The following is a 19043-nucleotide window of genomic DNA, read 5'->3' on the forward strand; positions in this document are numbered from 1 at the left end:
GCTGCATGCTGATCTGCGCTGACATCACTGTTGCCGACATCGGTCATTCTTTTGATGTACATCAGGTATGATGATCGGCTGATCATCATACTCGGCTGTTGAGATGTAGTAGAAAACCCTCTAGTCTTCGGCTGCGACGATGGGATGTCTGGGGAAGCAGGACGCTTCTTGGAGATGGCGGACTACGTCCCACGCCTCTCCACCACTCTAGCGGAACACCACACGGGGGTCGGCCAACAGCAGTAGACTGGCGAGGGGTTCAGGTGTATCAGTCATACTAGACTCTGCATACGTGACCTATCTGCTGCGCGTCTCAAACGCAAAGTAAATATTAATAAAGGGTAGAATTGGATAAATTAGTACCGCAACTGCAACGTGAATAAAATGAACATGGCTCAATACAACTAAGGCGGATCAGCAGCAGAATAAAAAACGTAATCTGCAATAGTACAGAATTTTTATCAACGTAATACACTGAAACAAACACGGCGTCCCGTGAATAAACTGTAGAAAAACGATTAAATATCAATATATAATCGTTGAAGGATACTAGCTAAACCTCTATAGATGTCTATACGAGGTAACTAACTAAATATAAATCAAAGGATATAGTGTCGGGAGACACAGGCGCTCTCACGTCCAGCTCACTGGGCTGCGAAGGAGAGAGTGAGGCACATGGGTAGAGGTGGCGCCCTCGTTCCCGCGCTTGTGGAAGGGAGGTAACTCGTGGTGAATGCTAATTAGTGATTTTACATTGAAGGGAACTTCAATTAGGGAGATACAAGTGTTTCCACTATGTTCGCAAGAGGAAGGAGACAAGCAAAAGAGCATGAGTCAGGATAAGGAAAAATAAGTAATATTAGCATCGGTAACTAAACCAAATGGCATAACATATTGAAACCATTTTGGGAACCAAACCTGGGTATTGTTATGATGAGCCAACACTTTATCTATTTGGCTACCCCTTGAATTATATGACACGTGTGACTCACCTTCCTCCATGAAAACTCCCTCCTCGACCACTTTGAAAGACATGAACACTGCTCCTTCCTCCTCTATAGACTTGGAGTTAGCGGGCATGGAGCCCGGAGTTATCCCCCCTATATCAGCATGGTGACCTCGACTTGCCACAAAGAACACTGGCCTCTTCTCTCCTTCATAAAATACCTAATCAATAAAACAAACTCATTACCATATACACTAACCCCTCATTAGTACAAAAACTGTTCATACAAACGCTTCATCTACCCGACACTTACATATACGCTAAGGGACATTACTTTCTAGAATAACCTAAACATAGCTAAAGACAATTTGAGAATTGAATCCTGTCTGTTAGATGAAGCCATGAGACACAACATGCCGTTCCTTATAGTGGTGGTCCGATTAATTGAAATAATCCAAGATTGGTCGTAGTGACTAAACGACCAAGCAATCGATCACAATTTCTCATAATCGAACACAAACAATTCTGGAACACTTGTTTTCATTAACAATAGTTTTCATATGGTTGGTTTTGTCTGTTACATTTCGTAAGCACTACAAGCTTGTTTCAAGTCACGATTGAATTTATCTTAAAGATTCCAAGAAATTTATGTTCCTAACATACTAGTCATCCTTTAAAGATGTGAAATTTTGCCCAAAACCCCAAAAGAACTACTTGTTTTTTACCTTATTTTAGGTGCATTAACAAATTTCATAAATGATGCCAACCAATTATTTTCGATGATTGATCGGTAGTAATGAACCAATCATCAATTATAGTTCCTTACCGAGTGATGACAGTGAGGTCAGGAAGATGGCTGCCTCCAGCTGAAGGATGGTTGCTCAGGATCACGTCTCCCTTCAGGAAGTTGTCACCTAACTGTCTCATCTGAAATCATAGGACACATGTAAAGAAAAGAAAACCTAGATGTCCAGCATATGTTTCAATACAACAAAATTGCGTGAATACTTCCTAATCTAAGGCTACAGAATGGCCAAAAGCAGAAATATGCAAAGAGGATTATTATACTTTATTACGCTTTTCAAATTCAAAATGATGACAGAGTAACAGAATCAAATTTATTAATTCTGACTGTTAATAGACAAGGTGTACACTGACTCACCTGATACTGTACAGTCTCCTGCATGGCCCCAAGGTTTACACTGACTCACCTGATACTGTACAGACTCACCTGATGCTGTACAGTCTCCTGCATGGCCCCAAGGTGTACACTGACTCACCTGATACTGTACACTGACTCACCTGATACTGTACAGTCTCCTGCATGGCCCCCAGGTGTACACTGACTCACCTGATACTGTACACTGACACTGACTCACCTGATACTGTACACTGACTCACCTGATACTGTACAGTCTCCTGCATGGCCCCCAGGTGTACACTGACTCACCTGATACTGTACACTGACTCACCTGATACTGTACAGGTGTCTGGTGTACACTGACTCACCTGATACTGTACACTGACTCACCTGATACTGTATAGTCCCCTGCATGGCCCCCAGGTGTACACTGACTCACCTGATACTGTACACTGATTCACCCCTGATACTGTACACTGACTCACCTGATACTGTACAGTCTCCTGCATGGCCCCCAGGTGTACACTGACTCACCTGATACTGTACAGTCTCCTGCATGGCCCCCAGGTGTACACTGACTCACCTGATACTGTACAGTCTGACTCACCTGGCCCACTGTACACTGACTCACCTGATACTGTATACTGCATGGCCTGATACTGTACACTGACTCACCTGATACTGTACAGTCTCCTGCATGGCCCCCAGGTGTACAGGGATGTGAGGAGCATTAGCCACGAGTCCACCATCAGGACCAAACATTGCACAGGAGAAATCCAGTCTTTCCTGCAACAACACTTGCACATACAGCAGAGCCAAGAAGTAACAGGAAATATTATGTGAGCCAAAGCGTCATTTCCAAAAACAAAACCGTTTCTCTTGGAAGAATGAAGAATGACTGCGGAAATATGTACATGTCAACTGTAAAGAAAACTCTTATTGAAATGATCAGTAAAATGGAACTTAGTTATCTAATTCTTCATTGAATGAGTCTTGTACAACTGTTTGATGACATAAAGATGTGTACATGCCCAAAGCTACTCACCTTTATGTTGGTTGAGATGGATGTCCTCTGTAAAACTCTGAAACAAAAATATTTGTGATTTACCAACAATGTCTGACACTGCAGTAAATAGACATACAACAGTGATTCTTCAGGGATCCTGTTAATGTGAATGAGTTTGGTTCTGAACTGAATGACAAAACTATTCTTAACACAACAACTAAAACTTACTTATCAATGTACCAGAAGATTAATATTTAAACAGATATATTTCAAGAATGGCGATGAACACGGGAGTTACTACCTGCCCATCTGCTCAGCAATGCTCATAAATCTGTGAGAGAAGATGGACAGTTGTATCGCATCCAGCTCAGTCCCTACAGACTTGTGAAGCCCTTCTCCTATCTGAAACAAACATAACACATATCCTCGGAATACCTTGTGGACATTTGTTAAGACTCCATTCTTAATAGTAGATCATATTTCACAGAATCTAATTTGAACAGCCATCAGGGTTTTACACAAAGCACATTGTGCATCCAGTACACAAAAACTGATAGAATGGAAACAAAAACTATATCTATTGTGTCTCATGGGAGGCAGAACAATGTTCTTTGTTCCAAATTCTTGACAAAACATAAGTGTCCTGTAACTGAGATAACCAAAAACATCTTATTGTTTACACCATTTCATTGCTTTTCGAAGGACCTCATCGGTGTACGGACATTTCTAGGTGTCCTGTGACTGCGAGATATTCAAAAATCTTATTGTTTACAACCAAACTTCATTGTTAAACACTCACTCATATGGAAGGACCCTTGAAATTAAGTATTTTGAATGCTGTGATTTGGTGGATGGTTAACCAATCAAAACCTCGGTTACATTCTGCACCAACCCAGATTAATGGACTTACCACTATCTCAATGTCCCCCTGCCTTGTGATGGAAGCCATGCAGGTGGGCTCGATCAGCACAGTGCTGGAACAATAGGACAGTGTAAGGAACACTGGTATAATGTGTTCAACAGAAGAATAATGTGATGATAAGTAGAACAATATGTTGAACAGTAGGACAATGTCTTAAACAGTAGGACAATGTCTTAAAAGTAGGACAATGTCTTCAACAGTAGGACAATGTCTTAAACAGTAGGACAATGTCTTCAACAAAACGATAATGTGTTGAACAGACTTGACACAGTGTTTAGGTTTTACTGAAGGTTTCACGGATTCTGTGTGTACCTGTTGACATCTGTGATAATTGCTGGTCCCTTGATCACATGACCAGAGGTGATGTCATCCATGTGGTACACTGAGGTGTCATGGAAGCCGTCTTCAAAGAAACACTTGGTCACCTGAAGAAGGAGACATTCATTTTGAGTGAAGAGGATATGCCAAGGAATTGGATATTAAAATGCAGAGATGTCGCATAACTCCACATTCAGCTATAGTGCAGTTACATGATTGGTTTGGAAATACTTGAGTCTGGACCAGACAATCTTGTAAATGATATCGTGATACATTGAAGACCAGTCAGCAAGCCTGACCAACCATTAGGTTGCAGATTACAATTAGCACAGTTGCTGGGGTCAGCCTGTCCCAGCCTTCAGCTGAAGTCACCAATTGTTTGGTATTGGTTGAAATATCTGGTTCAGCTGCAATCCATTAGTGTCATTTTTCAGATTTTCCTATCCAGGTTGTTATTGCAGATATGTATAACATGATGCAACTTGCTACTGTCAAGTATTTCAAAGACTAAAACAGTAGTTCCAAAATCATTTATGTTCGATTATGAGAAAATGTGATCGATTGCTTGGTCGTTTGGTCACTGCGACCAATCTTCGATTATTTCAATTAATCGGAACACCACTAGTCACAACCAGCATAGGGGTGGTGGGGTAGCCTAGTGGTTAAAGTGTTCACTCGTCATGCCAAAGACCCGGGTTCCATTCCCCACATGGGTACAATGTGTGAAACCCATTTCTGGTGTCCCCCGCCGTGATATTGCTGGAATATTGCTAAAAGCAGCGTAAACCCAACTCACTCACTCACTCACAACCAGCAAAGGATGCTCTTCACACATTCTATCCCACGTCCCCACAGGGATCAACTAGCATCATACCCGCCATACATCACAGCAGCATTGTGTTGTTGATCAAATACGTACAACTGCAAATACATTGAAACCCTTCAAATCTCACTGTGTGTGGTCTCTCACCATTCTGGGCTTGGCTTCGCCAGCAGCGACCTTGATGGAGACGTCTGATGCAGCATGTGACTTGCCGACACCTCGAACACGGATGTCATCGACGACGACTGCACGATCCTTCAGGGTGAACCCAAACTCTGTGTTGTACCTGCAGTACATAGACCAGAGTGAGTGAGGGAGTCGGGTTTCAGGGTACGTTTAGTAATATTCCATCATCACATAAGTGGGGACCACTAGAAATGTGGGGAAGCAAACCTCAGTGTTGCTTTTACTACAGGAGTACCAGACTATTTGCCAGTTTGTTATCTGTCTGCTACTCAACATTTTGCAAACATTATGACTGAAAATACAAATTCTATAACAACGACGTCATAATACTGATAAAGGTGGGTTGGTGATAGCTCATAATCAAACTGGATGACTGACTGAGTATGGTTTTATGCTGTTTTTAGCAATATTCCAGCAATATCACGGCGGGGGACACCAGAAATGGGCTTCACAAATTGTACCCATGTGGGGAATCGAACCTGGGCCTTCGGCGTGACGAGCGAACGCTTTAACCACTAGGCTACCCCACCGCCCCCAAACTGGATGAAACCCATGAGGACAAAGTATGACTGACCAAGGAACAAAACCAAGAAAATCTGAACACTTGATCATCAGATCCTGACTGGCAAGGGAGAGAACTCTTCTTCTGTTATTGTAAGTACTAACTTTGGAAAACATGCTGACAGATCAAGGTTCATTATATGAGTGACTTTAACACTATCAGCACATATTGGCAGACATGGGACATTACTCTGTACAACATGTCAATACCTACCTGTTAATGAAAGCTGCCTTGAAGTCTCCATAGCTGCTGGAGTTTGATGTGTCGGGGAAGGCTTCGGCTGAACACATCAGGGCACAGTCGGTCTTCTGGTAGCGGAGATGTAGGAAGGGCTGGGTTTCAATCTGATGACTGAGCAGAAACATGTCGTGAGGGTTTGTAGGTTGCTGGATAAAAGTCAGCTAATTTTCTGCAGAGTTTCTCCTGCAACATCTTATGCATTTTACCACCTCTCTCTCCATCTTGAAAGTAGTCACCTAACCAGCTGATACACAGACAATCTTCCAACATTCATTGTTCTTAAAAAGTCTTTGAAATCCGAGTGAATGGGTGTGAGTGAGTGGGTTAGTGAGTGGGTGGGGTACAAACATTATTTCAGTTAGATCATAGTGTGTCAGCTGACTGTATGCAGTTCTCTGACCTTTTTACCACTATGTTGACATCTATCAGCAAGTTTATTTTTATTATTATAGGATATTTATATAGCGCACATATCCACGCACTAGTGCATGCTCAAGGCGCTGGTATTTTTTCCCTCGATCATTGGATGTCAATCTCAACGGCACATCGCATTATCAATCTCAACTCCCTGGGGAGTATACAACTCTTGCAGCCACTAGGCGCACCGAGTTATTGTGGCTTTCTCATCCTAACGAGGTACCCATTCACAGCTGGGTGGACTGGGACACATAGTCACGTCACAGTACTTTGTCCATTGCTGTACCCGCGACTAGGTGTTTGCACGTATTCATGTGGCCACCATCTGGTCAAATACCAACGGATTCGTGGGTTCTTCTAAGTGCATAGGGTTGTGTACTGTACACTAGGGGTTGTGACAACACTGAAAGAGCCTGCACACAAAGTTGACTCCAAGGTTTTTCCACCTGGTCACAGGTGGGTTGATCCCGACACCTCAACCTCGCTGGATCACTAGCCAGCTCGCCCACCGCGCCCCAAGTTTATGGTGCAGACAAATTAAGAAACATATACAGTAGAACATGGATATAGCGAACACGGACATAGCGTACAAACGGATATAGCGAACAAATTTAAAAGTCCCGTCAACAGTCCTTTATAATATCATTAAAATTATACGCGAATAACGAACTCGCGAGTAGCGAATTAACGGCTATAGCGAACTGATTTACTACCCCCAAGACCCAATTAACGACGTGATTAGCGAACTCACTCAGTGTCAGCTCAGCCACTTAGCGGTACAGTATACATCAATCTTGTTGGCGGTGAATCAACATTGATTGATGGTCATTAATTAATTAACAAAACAAACATATCGTGGTTCAACCCATTCAACAACCGTTTTTCGTTGACGAGGACGGTATCCATTGCCGCGAGTATGATTGGCTGCCTTAGGTCACGGTCTGATTTTGACCAATCACGATCCTTATAGCAGACTGTGGCTAAAAGCCGCCATTAGAAACCAATCTTTATCCAATAAAATCGCTTTTACAACTGTGAAAATACTCGGCGAGGGTACAGTGATATTGTTGATGTTCCAGAGCTGTCGAATCGATACCAGACACCACACGCATTCGCCCGCATGTTATTCATAATGAAGCTTCAAAACGGAGGTATTTCCGTTTTTGTGTCATGTTAACGAACGGAAAGCCTGATTCCATAAAAATGAAAATATAAAAGAATAAGGCACAGGCATGTTATGACATGTCACAAATGGAAAAAAAATCGCTACAGTTTTTGCTTCTTTCGTGGTTTATCTGGACATTATAAATGTAAGCTTCCATTTTCATTAAAAAATAATTTTATTTAAGTTGTAGTTGTATTATTTCAATTTTATTATAAAAATAAACTTCATATTTATCAAAATGATATAGGTAATGTCTGTGAATGTCTCTACAATCCAAGATGGCGGTCAAATGTGAATAATGAACAACAGATATAGCGAACTAAATTTCTTGGTCCCTTGGAGTTCGTTATATCCGTGTTCTACTGTATGTGATAAGACTCACTGTGACAGGTGACAGCTGTTTACACCTAAAAGCAAGTTCCCAGTTGTATTATTTGGCATGTCCAGGCTAGCAAGCAAGACCAAACATAACTGACTGCTTTTAACAAAATGACTTTTGTTCGTAATGTTCCCTTTGCACCTGCACAGGTTTACATTTTTGTCCCCAAAGATGAGTGTCGAGGAATCTGAAGTCCCTTTCCTCACCATGTCTGTGTACTGGACATAAAACAAAGAACACAATTTGCTGTTAATGTTATGTCTATGCACAGACCAATCAAGCATCATCAAGATAACCTACCTCTGAAAACCTTGGCTCTTCAGTTCCTCTCTACATTCATCTGACAGGACTTTAATCCGATCATCAACATACTTGAAAGAAGCTGCAAATAATTTATAATGAAATGTCAGTTAAATTCAAGGGAGATAACAATGAATTTTTCTTAATGCCTCTACATTATCTCGAGCTCTCTTATCATTTCTCATCTCCATACTGTACTTGCCATTAAAACCAGATTACACTTCCAAAATTAATTATTTGACGAAGGACACTTATCAAAACAATACACTCTGGTTTTGGTTTTTAAAATTCGAACAGTATTGACTGAACATAATTCTGCACTAACACTGGCTAACGCAAAGAGGAAGATCATAACATTTTCTATGATGGAAAGGATGTCTTCATATCCAGTTCCTTTATCCCTACCTCATGGTTTGATTTGTCACTAAAATATTAATGAAAATCAAGGGCAGGTAATCTATGACCACAATCATGACAATGGACCTAGACTGCCTGACTGAGTTTGGTTTTACGCCCGCTTTTAGCAATATTCCAGCAACATATTACGGCGGGGGACACCAGAAATGGGCTTCACAATGGATCTAGATGTTAGTGTGGGTTTATGGAAATGGAGGTATGGGGGTGCTGGTACTGACGCCATGTTAAACACCTACCTGAAGTGTACTCCTTGGCACAAGGTTCCTGGGCTTCGTGTACAACATCTGCCAGAGCCATACCATAGGCAGACAGGATGCTGGCATACCTGATGTTGATGGAGGAAGTAAATGAAATAATACACCGGTGCATCGTTAGGCTTCATTTGATTATACAATAAATGATGTTTTTCTACTGCATCAGTACACTTGCTCCTTTACATAAAACTAGTTTAACAACACCCCCAACCTTAAATTCTTTTGCAGTCAAACATCGGAATATGAATTGTGATTAGCATTTCAAGTTTTCTACTACAATAGGCCAGCATGAACATTTGGCTACAGCTACCTTTCCCTATGGAACTGCTCTGGAATAATTATGGTCAAGATCACATGGTTATATGTAACTATGTGCATTGCAATATGTATCATATAGGGACCCAGCGTTACTCACACTAAAACTTTGAATAATTCTTGGAATAGTTCTTGGAGACCATTTCTAACCTGGAATCAGGCGTTTATGTTTGTTGAATGTCTATAACTCACTTGTGTATAAACACTCGGGTCATCCCCAGTGACCGTGCAATGGCGCATGCATGTTGACCACCAGCTCCACCAAAACATGCCAGTAGGTGGCGTGATGTGTCATGACCTTTAGCCTGCAATGTGCATGACATGACTGATATATACACAAATGTACTTCACAAGTTGCAATCTATTTTTGTCAATTCTCTTCATGACACATGCACTCTACAAGTGTTGTGTGTACTAGTGGTGTTCGATTAATTGGAGTGACTAAAATCCATTGGCACATCATAATTTCTCAGAATCAACACAAACAATTCTGGAACACTTGTTTTCATTAACAATATTTTTCACATGGTTGGTTTTGTCTGCTACATTTCGTAAGCACTACAAGCTCGTTTCAAGTCATGATTGAATTTATCTTAAAGATTACAAGAAATTTATGTTCCTTAACATACTAGTCATCCTTTAAAGATGTGAAATTTTGCCCAAAAAACCCAGAAGAACTACATTTTTTCCCCTTATTTTAATGTGCATTAACAAATTTCATAAATGACGCTAACCAATTATTTTCGATGATTGATCGGTGGTAATGAACCAATCATCAATTATGAGATTTTAACCAATTCCCAACACTAGTGTGTACTAACATTTGTACATGGGAACGCCAAAGTGAAATGACATGGCCCATTGGCAAAATGTAGATTAGGAAGGACTAACCAACACACAAATGCACTTTATCACCAAACATGATAAACAGAATCATAGTAAAACCAGTTGTAGATACCTGAGTGACATTAAGCACCAGTGAGACCTCTCTCAGATGTATGTTTACTGCTTGAAGGTGCACTCATGCTGTATGGGGACAACCTGTATGTAATCAAATCTGGACCAGACAATCCAGTGATTGATATTAGGAGCAACGACTCATGCCATCAGCGTATGAGGATAAACCATCAACCAAGTCATTCAAACTGACCCCAAGGATTCATTTGGTCATCTCTTTACATCATCTAAAGTTGCTTTTCCTAACCAGCCTCTTCCTACCGAGAAACCCCTAGGGGTCTCCAACATAAGGAAGAAGTAACTATTAACATACATGCATGGTTTGGCATCCATACTTGTACCGTTCTTTTGGAATGCATTCTCAGGCTTTCATTGTTTTTCAACCACAAATCTACTGCTAATATAACTATTTACTTACAACTTTTGTATAATGCACTTTTCACTTGACGCTAAGTTAAGATTATCAACATGTAATACATTTAGTTATGCAATAGGTGAAGTTAATGCAAAGAGAATGTTAAAACGTTTTAAAATTTACACAGATATCTCACCTCAGTTAGTGCTCTGATTGGTCGACACATGGTTTCATTAGCAACACGAATAAATCCCATAGCAACCTCCTCCACTGTCATAGACTTCTTCTTGGCTTCTCCTGGTTGGGACGACAGGAAGTCATTTACCTGACAATTAAACACAGGATTACTGCTTGTCATCATTTTGTGTTCATAATTACTACCGGGTCGCCTTGGGAACTTCCAGAAATATGTACTCAACATTACGCTTTAATGTGGAAATTTATCTGGACTATTTCAGGGGATATGGTACTGTCCAGATTAACAAGGTTTAACTGTGAATGAATCACAAGGTCATGTGACCACTGAGGGACAGAAACAGGTTTGATTGTTGGTTTGTTGTTTACTGCTGCACTCAGCGGGTCTTCAGCATGACAAGCGAACGCTTTAGCCACGTGCCATTTCCAGGCTATCTAGCAAGACCAAAGACAATTGACAGCTTTTTACAAAACAAGTTTTGCTCGTAATATTCCCTTTGCACCTGCACAGGTTTATATGTGTCGAGGAATCTGAAGTCCCTTTCCTCACCACGTCTGTGTACTGGACATACAAAACAATGAACACAGTTTGCTGTTAATGTTACGTTTATGCACAGACCAATCAAGCATCATCAAGATAACCTACCTCTGAAAACCTTGGCTGTGAGTGAGTGAGTTTCGTTTTATGCCGCACTCAGCAATATTCCAGCTATATGGTGGCGGTCTGTAAATAATCCAGTCTGGACCAGACAATCCAGTGATCAACAGCATAATCATCGATCTACACAAATGGGATACGATGACATGTGTCCACCAAGTCGGTAAGCCTGACCACCCGATCCCTTTAGTCGCCTCTTATGACAAGCATGGGTTGATGAAAACCAATTCTAAACCAGATCTTCATGTGTAGACAGAAACAGGATTTGTTCAAATGTATGTATATATTTAACACTGACTCTAGTGATGGTTTCTGACTAATTGAGTCAGGGTCAGACAATCCAGTGATGCACTGATATACATTACGGACATGTTACAGAGACTGACCACCTGATCCACATTGTCACCTCTTATGGCCATCACAGGTCCCTTATTCTAGCCCCAAATTCTGATAGGTTCAGGGACATGCAGTGAACAATACCTCCTGTGTCAGCTTGGTGAAGGCTTGTAAAGTGGACTGTTTGTCAAGTGGTTGATCTTCTTTCTCTCCGAAAATACTTGGGAAAAACTCAGGCAGGATCCGCCCCAGACACAGATTGGCATCAGTGATAGTCAGGGGACCCCCTGTAATGTTTAGGTACTCGTTATGGAACAACCCAAACAGGCAAGGCTAAATACGTATAGATTATAGAGGTCTAATGCTGTCCCCACACTGCCCATTGATGGAATAGCTGGGGTGACTATCAGGGGTGGTTATTGGAATAGCCAGGACGGATAGTACTGTATTGCATACTGTAATAATTAATATCAGGCAGATTTACTCAAAAGGTACTTGTTGGGAATGTGATAAAGTGTTAAGATGTCACACTTGATAACAGCAGCATACGTACTTATTAAGAAGATACGTCATGAGTTTGCCCTTGAATAAATCATGGATGGAGAGTTTTAGAATTCAGTCGGTAGAGTGTTAAACAAAGTGGGCTCTCCAACAACCAAACGCTGATGACAACAAGACTATCAGTGATCTACTCCTACAACCACTCATCCTGATCTAAGTCTGACCTTTCTTGTAGCACACGGGTCCTGGATGAGCTCCAGCAGACTCAGGTCCCACCACGAACATCCCGGACCGGAAAAACAACATGGAGCCTCCACCGGCTGCCACAGTGTTGATGTCCAGCTGGAGACAACAGTGGAGTGAGTGAGTGAGTGATGGAGTCAGTGAGTGGATGGGTGGATGGGTGAGTGAGTGAGTAGGGGAGGGAGATGGAGGAGGCCCCACTCAGGTGTTGGGTTCAACCCACTTTTAGCCTTATTCTTGCACAGTGGCAACAACCAAGAAGGGACTTCATCTATTTCATTGTTGGGGGATGCAATACAAACCGAGTATTTTGAAATGCTAAGACACTTTTATAACTACCCTTAAACCAAAATTCTTTTTTCCAATTTGAATAGAGTTGACTTTTTTCAAATTTTCATTTGGATTTTAATGTCTTGAAAGAAAGTGAGTCAAACCAAGATGTGAGCGAGTTGAAGAGTGTTATGGAGGAAATGTCATAAGTTCATTTGGGCATCATGAGCCATGAACTTGACACTTTCACTGTTCAGGACAATTTTCAATCATCAAGATGAAGGTTAATTTTAATTTCATTTTACATTTTCTTCTGACATCTACACTGACACATACTTACATCATTTTTAATAAATGCAAGAAATCAAGATTTTACAGACATGTGTCAAAAGTAATCATGATGTAATGAAATATATTCCTGTAACACATTACACCCTATAAACAAACATACAATGAAATTACACAGCCAAGAAAACTAACGTTTCGGATGTTTGTAATTAAATTAATTTCTAAATATTTCCTGATGTATGGAATAAACAACCTACTTGTGGAGCTTGGATGGTGACGCCAGCAGTGGTGGTTTCAAACACATGTTCGAACTGTCCCGCATAGCGACTCACATCAGTGGATGTCCCTACAAACACAAAACATCTTCAGTACTCTCTGTAAAATCTAATTTTCAGATCTTCGGATCTAAGGCTATATTTTGTCTTTCCAGATAGTCATAAATTGGAGAATTATTCACATCAAGCGACCATCATAACCATCCAATCCCCATTAACCTCATCTTATAATAAACAGAAATCCAGCTGACCAGTATACAAACTTGTATTAATATCAAGATAAACTCCATTCAATTATAGTTCACATGACAGAGTTACCTCCCATGTCGAATCCTATGACAGCCCTGCCTGTCTCTGCACTGTAGGAGGTGAGAGCGTAGCCTACCACTCCGCCAGCTGGACCCGATAAGATGGCCCTGGACCCGTTAAACCTGGCACAAGGTACAGAAAACACAGGTATATAGCATCACTGAGCAGAAACCTTTCTCTGTTTAAAGTTATAGTCTAACACTAAGTTCTACAAAATATAATGAAACAAATTCAACATTAGCAAGGTTGAAATTTTAATTTTGACGACAATATTTATTAGTAATACAAGCCTAAAATGATAAGACTTTATACAGCACATATCTTCAGTGTCAAAAACATTATTATGAACAGTACTTGAATACTTTGCTGTTACAGGGAAAAGAACAAACAATACTTTTAGAATATGAATTTTGAAAAGATTTTTAAAAAACATACTTTTGAACTGGTGTTAAACCTCCATCAGACTGCATGAAAAGGACTTTGGTGTTCTGAAACAAAATTGAACTATATATTTGCAATTGACAAAAATTGTTAGAATATTTTAAAATAAAATGTCAAAAGTGGTTTGTTTGCAGGTTGAGAGTTTTTGTTTGGCTGTTACTGTTGATAATTCTGTTAGGTGATTGTTTGGAAACAACTGTGGTTTGTGAAAGTATAATGAACTCCCATAGCAACCTACACTGTATATTCATCTCTTAAACCTTGCACATTGTCTGCTCCAGAGGTTTGGTTGTTTCTTTGTTTGTACCTTAACCCTGCACTCCGGAATATTCTGTGGGGCAGTGGGTTGTTGGGTCTCTGTGGGGCAGTGGTTTGTTGGGTGGGGCTGGTCGGAGTGGGTTGTTGGGTCTGTGGGTAGTGAGTGGGTTGCTGGGTCTCTGTGGGGCAGTGGGTTGCTGGGTCTGTGGGGCAGTGGGTTGCTGGGTCTGTGTGGGGCAGTGGGTTGCTGGGTCTCTGTGGGGCAGTGGGTTGTTGGGTCTCTGTGGGGCAGTGGGTTGCTGGGTCTGTGTGGGGCAGTGGGTTGCTGTTGGGTCTGTGTGGGCAGTGGGTTGGGGTCTCTGTGGGGCAGTGGGTTGCTGGGGGTCTCTGTGGGGCAGTGGGTTGCTGGGTCTGTGGGGCAGTGGGTTGCTAGGTCTCTGCTGTGGGGCAGTGGGCTGCTGGGTCTCTGTGGGGCAGTGGGTTGTGGGGCAGTGGGTCTCTGTGGGGCAGTGGGTTGCTGGGACTCTGTGGGGCAGTGGGTTGCTGGGTCTGTGGGCCAGTGGGCTGTTGGGTCTCTGTGGGGCAGTGGGTTGGCTGGGTCTCTTTGGGGCATGCTGTGGGTTGCTGGGTTTATTTTGAGTAGTGGGTTGGTGGGTCTCTGAGGGTGGGTGGGTTGGTGTGTCTCTGTGGGGCAGTGGGTTGCTGGGACTCTGTGGGGCAGTGGGTTGCTGTGGGGGCAGTGGGTTGCTGGGTCTGTGGGCCAGTGGGCTGTTGGGGTCTCTGTGGGGCAGTGGGTGGCTGCTTTGCTGGGTCTGTGTGATGCTGGGCAGGTTGCTGGGTTTATTTGTGAGTAGTGGGGGTTGGTGGGTCTCTGTGGGGCAGGGGTTGCTGGGTCTGTGTGGGGCAGTGGGTTGCTGGGTCTCTGTGGGGCAGTGGGTTGGGTGGGGGCAGTCTCTGTGGGGCAGTGGGTGGGTGGGGGCAGTCTCTGTTGCTGGGTCTCTGGGGCAGTGGGTTGGGGGTCTCTGAGGGCAGTGGGTTGGTGGGTCTCTGAGGGGGAGTCAGTGGGTTGCTGGGTCTCTGTGGGGCAGTGGGTTGGTGGGTCTCTGTGGGGCTGTGGTGGGGCAGTGGGTTGCTGGGGTCTCTGTGGGGCAGTGGCTTGCTGGGTCTGGGGGCAGTGGGTTGCTGGGTCTCTGTGGGGATGGGGCTAGTGGGTCTCTGAGGGGCTGTGGGTTGCTAGGTCTCTGTGGGGCAGTGGGCTAATGGGTGCGCTGTGGGGCAGTGGGTTGCTAGGGTCTCTGTGGGGCTGTGGGCTAGTGGGTCTCTGCTGGGGTCTCTGTGGGGCATTGGGTTGTTTGGTCTCTGTGGGGCAGTGGGTGGGTGGGTGGTCTCTGTGGGGCAGTGGGTTGGTGGGTCTCTGTGGGGCAGTGGGTCTCTCTGTGGGGGCAGGGGTTGGTGGAGTCTCTGTGGGGCTGGGTGGGCTGTGGGGCAGTGGGTCTCTGAGGGGCAGTGGGTTGCTGCAGGTCTCTGTGGGGCAGTGGGCTAGGAGTCTCTGTGGGTCTCTGAGGGCAGTGGGCTAGTGGGTCTCTGTGGGGCAGTGGGTTGGTGGGTCTCTGTGGGGCAGTGGGTTGGGTGGGTCTCTGTGGGGCAGGGCGGTTGGTGGGTCTCTGTGGGGCAGTGGGTTGCTGGGTCTCTGTGGGGCAGTGGGTTGGGGTCTCTGGGGGCAGTGGCTCTGTGGGGCAGTGGGTTGCTGGGTCTCTGTGGGGCAGTGGGTTGCTGGGTCTCTGTGGGGCAGTGGGTTAGTGGGTGGGTCTCTGTGGGGCAGTGGGCTGCTGGGTCTCTGTGGGGCAGTGGGTTGGGGTGGTCTCTGTGGGGGCAGTGGGTTGGTGGGTCTCTGTGGGGCAGTGGGTTGCTGGGTCTCTGTGGGGCAGTGGGTTGCTGGGTCTCTGTGGGGCAGTGGGTTGCTGGGTCTCTGTGGGGCAGTGGGTTGCTGGGTCTCTGTGGGGCAGTGGGTTGCTGGGTCTCTGTGGGGCAGTGGGTTGCTGGGTCTCTGTGGGGCAGTGGGTTGCTGGGTCTCTGTGGGGCAGTGGGTTGCTGGGTCTCTGTGGGGCAGTGGGTTGGTGGGTCTCTGTGGGGCAGTGGGTTGGTGGGTCTCTGTGGGGCAGTGGGTTGCTAGGTCTCTGTGGGGCAGTGGGTTGGTGGGTCTCTGTGGGGCAGTGGGTTGCTGGGTCTCTGTGGGGCAGTGGGTTGCTGGGTCTCTGTGGGGCAGTGGGTTGGTGGGGTAGTCTCTGTGGGGCTGTGGGCCAGTGGGTCTCTGTGGGGCAGTGGGTTGGTGTGGGTCTCTGGGGCAGCGGCTGGTGTGGGCTAGGGTGGGTCTCTGTGGGGCAGTGGGTTGCTGGATCTCTGTGGGGCAGTGGGTTGGTGGGTCTCTGTGGGGCAGTGGGTTGCTGGGTCTCTTGTGGGGCAGTGGGTTGCTGGGTCTCTGTGGGGCAGTGGGTTGGTGGGTCTCTGTTGGGCAGTGGGTTGGTGGGTCTCTGTGGGGCAGTGGGTTACCTTGTGGTTTAGTATTTGTTCATAATCATATGGTAACACATACACACACCATTCCAATAGAGTTTGTAGCAGCCAGTTCAGGTCTTCCCTAAACAATAGGATCCTGATCCACAAGGCATTGGCTTATTGATAGTTTATTATCGGATTACAAATGTTTTGGGGATCGGAACCCTGGTTTAACTCCCCACATGGCTACCATGTTTGGTGTCTGATGGGGATGGAAATTAACTCAAAAACAAAACAAGCTCACAGGGATAGTGAGAATTATTTTCTGTTAGGCTTGCTAAAAGAACTTATGAAATAAGAAGATTTTCAAATTTCAATATACTTTCAAAAGATAAGACCACTCTGAAAATACAGTTCGAGTGAATTCAGAAAATGCAGACATGATTCATTATGAGAAAGACTTGACAGGTTGCACCAAATGTCTAGCACGGCAATGGGTTGTCAAGTAAAAGATAAATAATTAGGAATATACTGTAATCATATTTATTTTCGCATGGGTTTCTTTTTCGTGCTTTTAACGCAAAAAAATCGTGTGTCAATAATCATACCAAGCGAAATATTCATGGTCAAGTCATAGAGATATCGAAACTGAATTATATATACACCACGAATTGAAACGAAGACAAGAAATGCAGGCAATCAACGATTTGCCCATGTGAACAACATGTGTTCATAAACAACAGACACTACTTTATGATTTCTATGTTTAATTATCATAAGTACCGGTACTAGTATACACTAGCTTTGATCATTGCATATCTATCGGTTGTGAAAACTTTCTGATGGACACCATCACTCAGGTGTTGAAATGCACGGGGAAAAAACTGCACTAACAGGACTTTTGTGAACTTTCTGCGAAAATTGCACCCCATGAAAATATATATACGATTACAGTAAGTGATAAAACTTTACAAGATTAAGCCATCATAATTTTAAATCCCAAAGTAATTTCTACTAGACACGAGCCTATGGTGGATGTTAATTTCCATTCTCATGTCAGTCACTGTTATATAGGAAGAATATTGCTAATAGTGTCATAAATCCACCAGTATTCTTCCCTGGAAACCATAAGGGGCATGAATATGACATGAGCTGTGACATATCAGGTGATCATAAATATATCCTACCTTACAGCCGCCAGTGAAACCCGAGGAGAAGCCGGCGACGTATCTCATGATGCAGGGTGTGAGGTAGGCGTCGCACAGGCTGCGGAGAGACACAGCTGGACATAAGCAGCATCAAGTTTCTGCATCAGTCTTGACACTGTGACATCCATACTGTCACAGATGTACATCTGGAGTGTCACTAACAAACTACAGGGAACTACAGATCATCTTTCCCCAGTCAATAAATGGTTATAGCTAATTTGATATCAGGTTGCTGTCGTGTGATATGAGCAAAACATTGATAGGTCACTTCGTGAGATCAACAGGTTGAGGTTTGCGAACTTACAGACATAACCCTTACCTACAAACATACAATTTTATAATGGATAAAACTCAGAGGTTTTGGTCAAATTTGAGTGAAGCAGAGATCAAGGTTGTAAAACTGGAGGTTTTACCTTGAAGTTTTACTAGTCAGGGTCCCAATCCACAAAGCGTTCTTAGCGCTACGACATTCGTAAGCTTATGACAAACTATAGAGTTACGACAGGTCATAACGTTATGGACGTGTTGTGGACGTGGTCCCTAGTCACTGCTGCCTGAATGTTTTACTACGTCAAGCAAAACCATGGAGGATTGTTGAAACTGACTTAACCTTTCTTTGATGGGCATTTTAGAAGCTGAGTTGATGAAGAATGATGACAATTATTATGGATGTACAATTTCTTTTAATTTACTGTGAAAGGCGACGTGTCGACATAGATTCTAATATCGTTGTCAAGCAAGTGACTTGACAACGACATTATATTCTATGTCGAAACATCGCCTTTCACAATAAAAGAAACTGTATAACCATAAAAATTGTCATCATTCTTCTGACTTAACCTTGAAACATTCTTTTTATTAT

At 43.5% G+C, this 19043-nt stretch overlaps 1 protein-coding gene across 1 annotated transcript in view; it reads right to left on the reverse strand.

Annotated features, from left to right (window-relative positions):
- Positions 1-19043, reverse strand: part of LOC124259378 (5-oxoprolinase-like) — a 37842-nt gene that overhangs the window by 12270 nt on the left and 6529 nt on the right. Inside the window, exons 6-25 of the mRNA XM_046693503.1 lie at positions 18161-18255; positions 14214-14266; positions 13788-13900; positions 13452-13540; positions 12618-12735; positions 12037-12179; positions 10900-11028; positions 9584-9696; positions 9059-9147; positions 8406-8487; positions 6118-6255; positions 5304-5442; positions 4328-4440; positions 4004-4067; positions 3395-3495; positions 3133-3169; positions 2763-2873; positions 1773-1873; positions 1260-1266; positions 993-1167 (exon numbers count right to left, since the gene is read on the reverse strand). Coding sequence (XP_046549459.1) covers positions 993-1167; positions 1260-1266; positions 1773-1873; positions 2763-2873; positions 3133-3169; positions 3395-3495; positions 4004-4067; positions 4328-4440; positions 5304-5442; positions 6118-6255; positions 8406-8487; positions 9059-9147; positions 9584-9696; positions 10900-11028; positions 12037-12179; positions 12618-12735; positions 13452-13540; positions 13788-13900; positions 14214-14266; positions 18161-18255 — 2010 coding nt within the window. The remainder of the gene's footprint in view (positions 1-992; positions 1168-1259; positions 1267-1772; positions 1874-2762; positions 2874-3132; positions 3170-3394; positions 3496-4003; positions 4068-4327; positions 4441-5303; positions 5443-6117; positions 6256-8405; positions 8488-9058; positions 9148-9583; positions 9697-10899; positions 11029-12036; positions 12180-12617; positions 12736-13451; positions 13541-13787; positions 13901-14213; positions 14267-18160; positions 18256-19043) is intronic.

This window comes from Haliotis rubra, unplaced genomic scaffold, assembly GCF_003918875.1.
Source record: "Haliotis rubra isolate DU_JTF1 unplaced genomic scaffold, ASM391887v1 Scf72, whole genome shotgun sequence".
Lineage (NCBI taxonomy): Eukaryota > Metazoa > Mollusca > Gastropoda > Lepetellida > Haliotidae > Haliotis > Haliotis rubra.